Source organism: Brassica napus, chromosome C9, assembly GCF_020379485.1.
Source record: "Brassica napus cultivar Da-Ae chromosome C9, Da-Ae, whole genome shotgun sequence".
In the NCBI taxonomy this organism is placed as follows: Eukaryota; Viridiplantae; Streptophyta; class Magnoliopsida; order Brassicales; family Brassicaceae; genus Brassica; species Brassica napus.
This window is the reverse complement of record NC_063452.1, coordinates 41,507,629-41,519,847: the sequence shown is the minus strand read 5'-3', so window position 1 is coordinate 41,519,847 and position 12,219 is coordinate 41,507,629. Positions and strand designations below refer to the sequence as shown.

General features: G+C 33.3%; 2 protein-coding genes across 5 annotated transcripts; one reads left to right on the top strand and one right to left on the bottom strand.

Annotated features, from left to right (window-relative positions):
- Window positions 1–3,552: 3,552 nt before the first annotated feature.
- Window positions 3,553–8,228, bottom strand: LOC106413392 (golgin subfamily A member 6-like protein 22). 4 transcript variants are annotated; one of them, XR_002661427.2, is made up of 4 exons: window positions 6,669–7,130; window positions 4,628–6,510; window positions 4,148–4,549; window positions 3,553–3,837 (listed from the first exon to the last, which is right to left on the bottom strand). XR_002661427.2 is itself a non-coding variant. In XM_013854294.3 (4 exons), exons 2-3 carry the CDS (start codon window positions 6,392–6,394, stop codon window positions 4,205–4,207), a joined length of 2,112 nt encoding a protein of 703 aa, XP_013709748.1. In that variant the 5' UTR covers window positions 6,395–6,510; window positions 6,669–7,130; the 3' UTR covers window positions 3,553–3,837; window positions 4,187–4,204. The 4 variants fall into 4 exon arrangements, 3 of the variants coding, with proteins under 3 accessions (XP_013709748.1, XP_013709700.1, XP_013709657.1); XM_013854294.3 differs by having other exon boundaries at window positions 4,187–4,549; XM_013854246.3 differs by lacking the exons at window positions 3,553–3,837; window positions 6,669–7,130 and adding an exon at window positions 8,045–8,228 and having other exon boundaries at window positions 3,987–4,549.
- A 1,645-nt stretch (window positions 8,229–9,873) lies between these two features.
- LOC106413072 (PP2A regulatory subunit TAP46) lies at window positions 9,874–12,217 on the top strand. Its single transcript, XM_013853933.3, has 9 exons — window positions 9,874–10,083; window positions 10,205–10,327; window positions 10,492–10,578; window positions 10,667–10,771; window positions 10,868–11,029; window positions 11,129–11,164; window positions 11,247–11,318; window positions 11,393–11,673; window positions 11,743–12,217. The coding sequence occupies exons 1-9, from the start codon at window positions 9,988–9,990 to the stop codon at window positions 11,996–11,998; spliced, it is 1,218 nt and encodes a 405-aa protein (XP_013709387.1). The 5' UTR covers window positions 9,874–9,987; the 3' UTR covers window positions 11,999–12,217.
- The last annotated feature ends 2 nt before the right edge of the window (window positions 12,218–12,219 follow it).

The following is a 12,219-nucleotide window of genomic DNA, read 5'->3' as shown; positions in this document are numbered from 1 at the left end:
AGCTAAAACATTTTAATTAGTTTTTTTAATTAGTTAGTATCAGAAAGTATTTAGTGACATATAAAGAGAATTAGATCACGATGACCAGAGAATAGACTCAGCCCAGAGAGTTGATTATTGTAGTATAAGTGGCAAGTTCTATCCAACGTTGTGCATGACCGAAATTAGTAGTTCTGCTTCGGATTTTCCGTTGTAAACAGAAAAATAATCAGAAGCAAGTCATGTTGATAAATGGTATAAGTTGAGGATAACTGCTCTGTATTAAACATGTTTAGGTTATGAGAATTGAGAGTCCACTCACGTTAGTCAAATGTTACTTTCTTCTCTCAAACTTTTATACAAGGTAATACGAAACAGAACATGGAATTATAGAGATAACCATAAGGAAGACCTTTTTATCTTTTGTCACTTGGGGCCTATTTCATTTTTATCATAAAGCAATTTGGTTGCGTTTACGAAACGTGCAGTGTTCAAATAAATAAAGTCTGGAGAAAATATGTATTGCTATCCGAACCAAAAGTACAACTTTTAAAAGTCATTTTGATTTTTCTTTTGATAAACTAGGATACCTGAACCTAAAGCAAACAATTTTTTTTTTAATTGTAAATTTGGACACAAATATTTATATATATAGTTCTCCTTTGTTATATGTTACCTCAACGTTTATGAGTTCTTAATAAATTTAATTGAAAACAAAACAAAATGATTGACTGTTATCTCAATATTGCTAGAATAAGAGTTCCACTATGGCACCTTATTGGATACAAATGATGCTATTGTTCTTCCGTTGATCAAGGATTTGGATTTTTGAAATGTATTGTGTCGATCTGATCAAAGAGGTTTAATTTCCTTTTAAATGAACGATTTGGAGTTCTATATATCTCCTATATATTAATCATGAAGCATTACAACTGTTTTTGTAGCAATGTGTCATCATTAGAATGATTCTTAGAATCTTCATCAAAATAAATCGGTCCATATAAATATATTATATTTTTATTAAATTAACTATCAAATTGATTAGTAGTGTACAAAAAAATATTCTCAATTCTTTCCTTAAATAAAAACTACGGAATTACCTAACATGATTAACATATATATGACAGTTAATAATTATGAATAATACATATTTGATAGCATTTTTTGTATCCTCTATCTTTTTGTTCAATTTTATATTATTAAAAGAAATTAAACAATCACATTAAGCATATAATAAAATAATTTTGATTTTTTCTTACATGTTATATTTTGAATTTTTTAAAACGACTATAAATTACTAAAATAGTAAAAGTCTCACATTGAAAATTTTGTGATCAATGGTTTAATTTTTTTTGTGCAATCAAGATACAAATTATCATAAATCGTATGAACATGAAGTCTCATTAATAAATATTCATATTATATATATTAATATCATTTATATTAAACTATATATTATATAAAAATATTTTAATTTCAAAATTTTCAATGAAAAATTATTGAGATCTTAGTATTTTAATTTTGAAATTTCTATTGAAAATCTCACATTAAAGTTTTTGTGATTATCAGTTAAAATTTTGTTATAGCAAATATACATATATTAATAAAATCATATGAGTATGAAGTATCAATAGTAAATATTTATATTGAAATATACTATATATATCTATGTCAATGTCACTAAAATTTAATTATATACCATATAAAGTAAATAAAATTATTATTTTTATATATTTACCAAAAACATGATTGTAAACAAACAAAAGATATTGGTTTTGATTTATGTGTTTACTCTAATGTATATACTTTTATGTATACAAATTATTTTTTAATAGGTGTTTTCTAATATGCTATTTGAGCCTGACAATCCCATAAATACACTTCTTCAAATCGAAGTGATTTTTAATTTTGGAAGCACTATATACAGTAAAATCTCTATAAATTAATAATGTTGGGACTGTAGTATTTTATTAATTTATGGAGTTATTAATTTAAAAAAATTTATTTTTACATTTTTTTTTATTTTAAGATATATATTTATCTAAAATTAGAGAAATATTTGATATTATTATATATACATTAATTTTTTTTTGAATTTCGACATTTTAATTGGTTTTATTATACTATTTGGTGTATGTAAAATATGTTTCATAGAATTTAAATACGGTTTTAGATATAATTTTACTAGATATCATTAAAATATATTTTGTGTTAAGAAAATATATAAATAATTCCGTTGTGAATATAAAACAAACATTATAATAGTTGATTCATACTTATATAAAATGTGTATAGATATAAATTATTAATTTATACTTTTAATGGGACCAAATCTTTGCATAGGATTTTCTAAAAAATTATTATCTTATTATTTTATCGATTTGTGTCATATTTTGAACCGGCCCAATTTGGGACTGAAGAAATTTATTAATTTATAGTGTTTATTAATTTATCGAGTATTAATTTATAGAGTTTCTACTGTGTATATATATATATATATTATTTCATTTAGAATAAATAATTTAGTTTTTTTATTCCTTACAATATTTTAATGAAATATTCCAATCACCTCCTTTTGAGTTTGTTTGAAGAATGCGAGATTTGGTCATTCGTCTAATATTTGTTTCTCCCTAATACCCGATCTAGCTATTATAATGAGAGATTTGAACTATTTATTATATGTTTTTTTCTGGTTTATCATTTAATAAATCAAACAGTTCTTATTTTATACATAGTTTACATATAATAGAATGATAAAGTATTATATTTTTTTTATCGATATACTCTTAAGTAACTAAACCTCAAATGCGTAGGTTAATAAAATAAATAATTTGTTTTGTTGTTCTAGAATTAAATGATTTTTAGACCAAACATGTGAATATATACTAGATAGACATTTATATTTCGAGTCTGTACTTATATTATATAGCAGCTTCATATATAATATTTGAACACTAACATGTGAATAGAGTTTGCCGCTGATTTTCTTCAAAAATTTGATTCTTAGATATGTATCTGGAGTGGAATTAATTTTTACAGATGTTCATTTTTTAAATTGACACTTATGTAATTTACCGATTCACATAAGAAGTTAAAAAATAAAAAAAACTCATATCATTGAAATATAAACTAGAACAAAAGCACAATTTTATAGATGTAGAAATGAAATCACTTATGGAGAGTCAATAGTAAACAAATCGAGAATAGAAAACCTAATCCCCTTTTGTAATTTTACAATCAATGTTGCGTTTTGGTGATTTGTATCAGCCTCAAAATTAAATTTCCTTTAGTGCATTCGAAGTCTTAAAAATAATTAAAATGAGTTGTAATATGTTAACTCTTCAACAACGATGATACATTTAAGATACCATTTAAGACATTTGTATACGTCATTTTACAATCGATAAATATTGTAGTGTTAAAACCATTTAATAAACATACATTAGTATTAAAAACTCACTTCACGTATGCGCACGGGTTATCATCTAGATTTTTTATAGTATATAGTATTATTGGATTTTTGTTAATCTTTTTTTTTTCGTTAAAGGGTTTGATTTTTGTTAATCTCAAGACTCAAGTACCAAACATTGTTGATAGAATGTTTGAAGCTTTTACAAAATAACAAGAGGGCAAAGCAAAAACAACAGATGCAAATACTTTTCATTATCACTTCCAAAAGTGAATACATCCAATTTAAGCCCCATCCTCTCCTTAGCCCACTCTCTAATCCTTTTAATCTTTCTCTCTTTATAATTTTATCTTGTGCTACTTTTTTTTTTTATATAGTTTGCTTTTCAATTAGCTAACCGATACCAAGCCGAACCGGAGTGAACATCTCTCCTTTTGTTGTAGTAGAACCTACATTTTGAGTAATGCATGATTTAGACAAGTAAGGAACTAAGAGAAACCTTTATTATATGAAGCAAACCATTGCAAGAGATTAAATAATTCATTTCTTTGAAGATTTTTTTTTTTTAATTCATATAACATAGATTTTCTTTAAAAAAAACTCAGTAATAATGATTTTACTATATGATGTAAAGAACATACAAGTTTATCGAAATGGAGAATGTTTCTTCCTACATCTTTACGGAGACTAAAGCTAAAAAACGATTAAAAATAAGTGAATTTCTATATACAAACAAAACCTAAAAGGCTTCTCACTAACCGTAAGAAGAGCTGAAGTGGAATTGTAAAAAAGATTTACATGTAGTGTAGTAGCTACTCATAGTCGTTGAACGCCGTCTTCCCGTCGCTTCAAATGTATCATTCCCTCACGAGCTAGTGTCCCTCCAAGATCACCTATGATTCGAGATATCCTAACCTCAAGCCCTCTCTGCACTTCCTGAAACAGACTTCTAATGCTTTCTGCAAAACGTTCTGGATCAAAGCTGCTACTGGCAGAGGATGATTCAGTAGCGATGAAGCTTACTAGAACCTCTACAAACCCGGAAGTGATCTTGGACTGGATCTCCATTAGTTTCTGTCCTGTTGCCACTATGTATCTTTGCAGCTGAAATGTCTCATCTAAGAAATGCTCTAGTGATGTCTTTCCTGTGTCGTTCACATGCTAAATATAATGAAAAGAATCAGTTAATGTTAACAGAGGCACTAATGTAATTGATATGAGGAAAAATGATTTGCTTACCATTTTTTTGCAGATACCATCAATCTTCTCTTGAAGTGATTGATACCTAGTGACTTGTTTGTTGAGCAGTGTAATGAGCAATAACAAAGCCCTTTTCCCGGTATCACTGCTGCTGATCTTGTCAATCTCTTGGCTCTCTTGTTTGCCGATGTATCTTTCAAGCATCATCAGCTGTTGTCTCAGCCTTTTGATCTTGAACGAGACTCCAAGAGCATGAAGATCCATTCTCCAAGGTGGATTGTTTGTGCTTGATGGCTGGCTCTCACTCTCCTCCTTACCATTTGCTTTTCCATTCTCTGTTAAGAGAGTGTCCTTTTCAGATTCTTCTTCAGCATCAGATTGAGCAGCTTTCAAAGTTAAATGTCTCAGTTCATCAGGAGAATATGATTCCCTTCCTTTCTCCGTCGCATGTTCCTTAGAACCTTCCTTTGGTCCAAATACTCTTTCTTGCACTTGTAGTTCTTCTGCTTTTGTGTTCTTTCTTCTATAACTCGTGTTGTTCTTGTGGGACATGAAGCTTTTTAGCTGTGTCTTGAAATGTTGTTTCCTCATAGCAACAGATTCTTCCACTTTTGTGTTGTTGTGTCTCGACTGTGACATTTCTTGGCTCTGTCCTTCTATACAAGATCTCAACCGGTTTGATTCTAACTCAGAGTTCATCAGATGCAAACACAAAGCTTCAATCTTTTCATGCTCTGGCAAAACCCCTATCTCTATCTCTTGCTTCTTCCCTATCACTCTTATACAAAAATCTTCTTCACCAAAACTCATGTTCTCACGCTTCCTTGCAACTCCATTGGCTCCTTCAAAATGCACCACTCCATTACCAAGTTCACTGAAATCATCATTAGAGTAGGAACCCATGATCTCTGGGACGACATTAGGATCTTTATTCCATTCCACATGTTCATCAATGTGAGTAATGGAACCAACACTGTTGGTTTTAGTAGGCTTACTTGTGGTTTCGAAAGCAAACATGCTTCTTAGTGACCGTCTTGACTTTGAGTTTGATCTCCAACTCTTTGCTTCATCTTCATCTTGCTTTATTTTTGCCTCCATAAGCAATGTATGCATCTCGGCTATATCCAGTTTTGACTTCTTCAACAACACCGCCAATATTCGATCTTTTGCTTCCAAATCTTTTCTCATCTTGACCATTTCTAAAGACAAGTCTTCAATTTCATGTCTTTTAGCATCGATTTGCTTATTCGCACGACTCAGTTCAGCTTCAAGTTGTCTCTGGCTAGAAGCAAGCTCGAGGAATGTCTTCTTTTGCCTCCATAGCTCAGAGGAATGTTCTTTCACATCTCTCTCTTTCATTTCCCTCATATCTTGAACTTCTTTCTCTGACTTGACCAGCTTCTCCTCTACCTCTTGGCGTTTAAGCTTCTCTTCTTCAATTTCTTTATCTTTGGATTGCACTAAACCATCCTTTTCTTTTAGTCTTTCTTGCAACTCAGATAAGCTTGTTCTCTTCCTCTTCTCCATGTTCCTTAGCTCCCTCATCAGAGCTTCAACCTGCAGCCTTAGTCTGTATTTCTCCTTTAACCAGTTCTGTTTTTGAGACGCGATTATGCTAACTACCTTCTCGTTAGCTTTTGCATCTTGGTTTCTCAGTTTCTTCAGCTCTGTAATCTCACTGTTGGCATCCTCTAGCCTCTGAAGAAGATTACCCTTCTCTTCATCAAAGATTCTCCTAATCAGCAAAGCGAATAGCATCATTTTGTTCTTCATCTCACAACACTGTTTCTCATCTCCCATGGACATGGTTGTTGCTCTTTAATAAAAAAACAAAAGAGCAACAACACAAAACCAAGCTCTCTAATCTCTGTAGATATGACTAAATCTGAATCTCAAGATGCATTTTCCTTTTTATCATCCATCTGTCAGGATAAGAAAACAGAAAAAAAAAACTCCTATCAGAGCAACTTTTGATAAAAATGAATGTGAAAATTAGATTCAAAAGCAAAGAATCAGAAGAACATCAAATGCAAGAACCAAAAAGGATTCAAAATGAAACCAAAAGAAAGAAGAACATAACCATAGAAGAAGATGACCGAGATCTTAAGCAAAGGTTGAGTGAAACTGCAAAGTCTTAGCACAAGGAAAAACAGGGAAGAACATGTGGTAAGGCATGTTCTATTGTTGGGGTGGGAGTTACATAAGCTTTTTATTCTTCTTTTTCAGATAGTAATGGCAGAGGAATAAAGTTAGGTAAATAAAATAAAATATCTGACACACATGTAAAAGAAACACTGTCAAAAGAATCATGTAATGTAAGATCATCCTTACAGATAGATAAAGGCAAGAAAAATGTATGCTTCTCCTGGTTTTCTGTTAACACAAGGTCCCTAGATGTGTCCCCACCTGCTCTTTATAATTTTTGTTTTTGACATTTCATTTCAATAACGATTGGTTGGTATGGAAAGCAAAACCAAACTACATATTCATTCGTCTTCAATAGTCACCATTAATAACTGAGATTACTTAACTAGGTTTTTGTAGTAAGATCCATCTCATTAGAAATTATTTCCAAAGGTTCACCCTATTTTTTACTCTAAAATAGAATAACTCTATAACAGAGTTGTGATATATTCCAAAAGTACTTTATTTTAGAATGAAAAAGAGAATGATGAACAAAAAACAACAACTTATTCTATATATAAAATAAACCTATTTTTTATTATATTATAGAGTAAAAAATAGAGTACCATTACACATTTGTGCTCTAAATTCTATTTTAAAATAAAAAATAGAGTGAAGTTAGAAATCCCTGAACCTAAAAAATCGGAGTCTTAACAGTGAAAAACTTTTTAATCTTAAAAGTTACAAAGGGTGCAGAGATAGAAAAGTCTGTTGTATATTTTGTTTATGTAAATACTGTTTCTCAGACATAAATACTCATCACCATCATCAACAAAGCTGGTATGAATTGATGGATGATTTAGAACTAAAAAGACTTTTACACCACAAATGTTTTTAGAGATATCTAAAAGTGGACCAAGTAAATGCAATCATTCCATTTCACTATCAATAATAACACTTTTTAGAGTTTTTGTAATTTACATAAGAAATAAATCCTTAATTTTCCAGCTTTTTCTTATAATGGGCCTTTGTTGACGCATTATTGCAAACACTTGAGAACTATATCATATCATACACAGCACATGTAAAAGAAACCATCAATTTTTTTTTAATGTATCCTAACACTTACTATTTTCATCCCAATGAAATAGTGAAATACAAAGGAATTTCCAGATACAGACATACATCAAAATCCAAATGCATTATTTTCCAAAATGAAATCGAGATTGAGAATCTCCAATAGAGATGTGACAGAGACAAATCAACTAGTTAAGATTGATATTCAGACAGAGAAAGAGATTTAAAGTAGTGTAAGGATTAAGATTGAAGTACCTGTAAATTAAAGTGTTGAATCAGAGAAGAAGGTTTCGTGAGAAAGAAAGGCATTGTTTAGATAGGCTTCTCTCTTGGGATCTTTCTTCGAGAATCAATCAAGCTTTTTCCCCCTTTTGATGAAATCTGTAAAGCTGGGAACTTTGTTTGCTGGAAAAAAAAAGATGGTATCGAATTTGAAGTAAACCATTTTATAGCCAAAAAATAAATAAAAGTAAAACCAAACATATATATATATATATATATATATACATTAATTTTATTGGCCGTCGATGTTTTAGATCGTGCGGCAAGAAACCAATTACTTACGGGTTTACGCTACACCCACTCGCACTAGATATTGGAGGTAGAGGCCCTGTTCGTTTGCTCACAGATGATCCATTTGGATAAAGAGGCAAATCGATGTTCGTTTTGTGCATTATAATGCTACATCCAGATGGATCAACCAGCCGAATTTTTAAAAACTCATCTCAAATTCTCACCCAAATGAAGGTTAGTCTTGATGGTGCATCCGGATGCAGATGCATCTAGTTCAGTCCAAAATGATAAATGACAAAAATGGCCTTTTAAGATTCAAATATTATTTTCAAACCCTAAATTCTATTTTTTTGCATATACATTTTTCTGCTATAACCAAAAAATACATTTTCTCGCAAAAACTGAAAAAACACACTTTCCCGCCAAAACCGCAAGATGCGTTTTTCCGCAAAAAAATGTAAAACACACATTTCCATAAAAAGACATTTTTCGGCCAAACCAGTAAAACCGCACTTTTCGACCAAAACCGAAAAATCGCATTTTCCCGTCAAAACAAAAAAAAAACGTATTTTCCCGCGAAAACCCAAAAAACGCATTTTCCCGCCAAACTCCAAAAAGCATTTTCCGGCCAAAACCGGAAAAATGCATTTTCTCGCCAAAACCGGAAAAATGCATTTTCTCGTCAAAAACGGAAAACACAATTTTCCTGCTAAAACCGGAAAGCAAAATTTTTCCGCCAAAACCGGAAAAACGCATTTTCCCGCCAAAACCGGAAAACAGAATTTTCCCGCCAAAACCGGAAAATGGAATTTTCCCGCCAAAACTGGAAAACAGAATTTTCCCGCCAAAACTGGAAAACACACATTTTCTCGGCAAAACTGGAAAACGCATTTTTTCGCCAAAATCGGAAAAATGTATTTTCCCACCCAAAACCGGAAAAAATGTATTTTCTCGTCGAAACCGCAAAAATGCTTTTCCCGCCAAAATCGCGAAAATGTTTTTTCCACCAAAATCGCGAAATAACTTTTCCCGTCAAAAACATTTTTCCCGCCAAAACCGTAAAGCACAATTTTCCCGTCCAAACCGCAAAACGTATTTTTCCGCCAAACCCACAAAAAACGTATTTTTCCGCCAAAACAACAAAAATGCACTTTTTCGCCAAAAACACATTTTTCCTCAAAAACCGCAAAAATATTTTCTGTCAAAACCGTAAAAATGCTATTTTTTCGCCGAAACGTAAAAAAAGTTATATTTTAATCATTTTATTAACAAGTCCACTGGATGCAGATGAAAGTTAAAAAATGAAAAGCAAACGAACGTAGTTACATTCAGATGATTCATCTGGATGCATGGACAAAATGAAGAAACGAACAACACCTAGATAGAGCATCTGGATAAAATATCTAGATGGACCATGTGGATGCATCTTCTGGATGTACAAACGAACAGGGCCGGAATGTTTACAACTGAGTCGGTTAAAGAATTGTCCACAGATCTAACGGCTGAAACTAACTCTGACTATCGTCATTTGACTTGACGTGGGAAAATCTCATCCGTCCTTTTAAAATAATTAGTTCAGATTATTTTAAGTTGAACCCTAAACAACATTTTTTCTCAGATTTCACCGATCCACTTTCTCGAAGAAACTCGAATCATTTTTTCTCGTATTGTAAGTTTCGTCAGTGATGGGTGGTCTAGCTATGGAGGAGATGCCATTATCGGCGTTGTTCGAGGAAGCAAGGAAGATTCATCTCGGGGCTTCAGAATCCCGCGCCGATCAGGTTGGAAAGCTTCTACCTATTATACGAATTCGATTAGGGTTTTATTTATTTATTGATTATATGTGAAACGGATTCTTCGGAATCAAGAGTTTTACTGAATCGGAGGAGGTTTGTGTGTTAGGATGTTGTGAAGAAAGGATGTGAGATGTTACAGAAATGCGAAGACATGGTTGGGAAGCTGGGGCTCTTCTCTTCTAACGAGACTAAGGAAGATATCAGCACCAACAATCTCAAGTATCTTTTGGTATGATCTTCTATTGTTTCTCTTGTTTGGCTTTATGTTTCTGTGAGAGGACGTGTCTATAGTTGCTTTCTCTAGCTACTAAAGCTCCGATTGTGTAGAGATCATAAGATTTTGTGTGTGTTTGTATCGACATTTTCTTGAAGTGACGAAGGCTGTGATTGTAGGTACCTTTCTATCTTGCGGAGTTGACAGAGAAAATCAAACAGGAGGACCGGATTCCGATTGTCAAGGCTTCGTATGCTAAGTTGAAGGTATGCTTAGTGTCTGCAGCTTGTTGCATCACTTTGATGTTAGTGCTAGTGGGTATTCTTGAACATTGAGTCTTTATTATGTGTGTAGGAGTTCTTTTCCTTCTGTGAGGCAATGGAACTTGTTCCGGAAGAGGAGTTGGAGGCTTCTTCACGAGGAGGTTCTGCTCCACCTGCTGATCGGAGAGCTCTCAAGGTAGATTATTCATCCACCGCCGTTCTTTGTGTTTGCATTCTAATGAGAAGAATATGTTATGTTTTTCGGATTTTCATAATCTTCCATGTTTTATAGATAGCTCGGTTCAAACGTCAGAAGGCTGCAGAGGCGAAGCTCCTTGAGATTAAAGAGAGGAAGGAGCGACGCTGGCGTTCAAAAAGGGCTGCTGCCTTGTCAACTCCGGTTGAATCTGGAGAAGAAGACATTCCAGATGATGACAGCGAAGAAGAAAGAGATGTACGTCCACAGTTTTGTTTTTGTGCTCTGTGTTATTATTATTTTTTTTGGTAAATCAGATTACTGCTAACCTTTTTCTTGAACGTCTTTTCTTTGCAGGCGTGGCTCGCCACAATAAACTTGGCTATTTGCAAGGTTTGTCTAAACATCATTAGTGGAATCCTCTATGGTTTGTCACCAGATGTGGCCTTTATCTGATGGTTAAGCTTCGTTGCAGGCTATTGATCTGTTGGAAATGCTAAAGAGAGAAGAGGAAATGCTCTCTGCAATCAAGGAAAAACAGTTGAAGGTAAGTTTGCTTTCTTTCTTTACATGGTACTATGACTCTTTGATAATCTAAGAAAATGGTGTTATGATGATCAGGATGGAGAGGATGTGTTTTCTCGGGATGCACTTGATGATCGCACAAAGAAGGCTGAAACTTGGCACAAAGATGCTGCTGCGAGGGTACAGTACTCTAGACCGGCGCAACCAATCACTTGTGCTACATTTGCACAAGATGTGTTAGAAGGGAGAGCCTCAGTATCACAGGGTCACGAGCACAAGCACCAACCTCTTATATTCGGTCCAGCAAGCATTGTGAATGGATCTCTTTCTACGGAGAGAGAGAGGATGATAGCCCAAGTTTTCCAACCAAGTCACAGGTAAACACAGAGTCACAACTCATCGCAAATACCTTTAAAAAGGTGCTTAAACTTGGGGGGGCTTTGTAGGATGCCGACGATGAGCATAGAGGATGCTGGGTTAACAGAGATGAATATAATGAATGATTGGCAAGAACAGACCAAAAAAGCCATTGAAGAAGCAACCACCTCATGGCACAATGATAGGCCTCTGAGAAGAAAGGAAGAGGATGAAGAAGATGAAGACGAAGATGAAGAAGCTGTGATGAAAGCTAGGGCTTTCGATGATTGGAAGGACGATAATCCTCGTGGTGCAGGTAACAAGAAACTCACTCCTTGTGGCTGAACATGAGATTGAGAAGATACAACACTTTCTCCCTCCTTCTTTCGTTACTTATTTCCGAATCCTCCTCTTCTTTCAATTATGTCTTGTAATGTAAACCTTAGACTGAGTTAGGTACTGGAGTTACCTTACTTTTGGAATATTTCTGTTTTCTTTTAAATCCGCCGACCATAGAAGCAGTGTAACGTGCGACTGGATCTGAAACCATCTTTCTTCGTCATCTA

Excerpts from the sequence above, each read along its gene's own strand:
- LOC106413392 (XM_013854246.3), bottom strand. The coding sequence starts at position 6,394 with ATGTCCATGGGAGATGAGAAACAGTGTTGTGAGATGAAGAACAAAATG. Across the intron at positions 4,550-4,627 it reads ATGGTATCTGCAAAAAAATG|CATGTGAACGACACAGGAAA; the intron begins GTAAGCAAATCA and ends CATTATATTTAG.
- LOC106413072 (XM_013853933.3), top strand. The coding sequence starts at position 9,988 with ATGGGTGGTCTAGCTATGGAGGAGATGCCATTATCGGCGTTGTTCGAG. Across the intron at positions 10,084-10,204 it reads CAGAATCCCGCGCCGATCAG|GATGTTGTGAAGAAAGGATG; the intron begins GTTGGAAAGCTT and ends TTTGTGTGTTAG. Across the intron at positions 10,579-10,666 it reads CTTCGTATGCTAAGTTGAAG|GAGTTCTTTTCCTTCTGTGA; the intron begins GTATGCTTAGTG and ends TTATGTGTGTAG.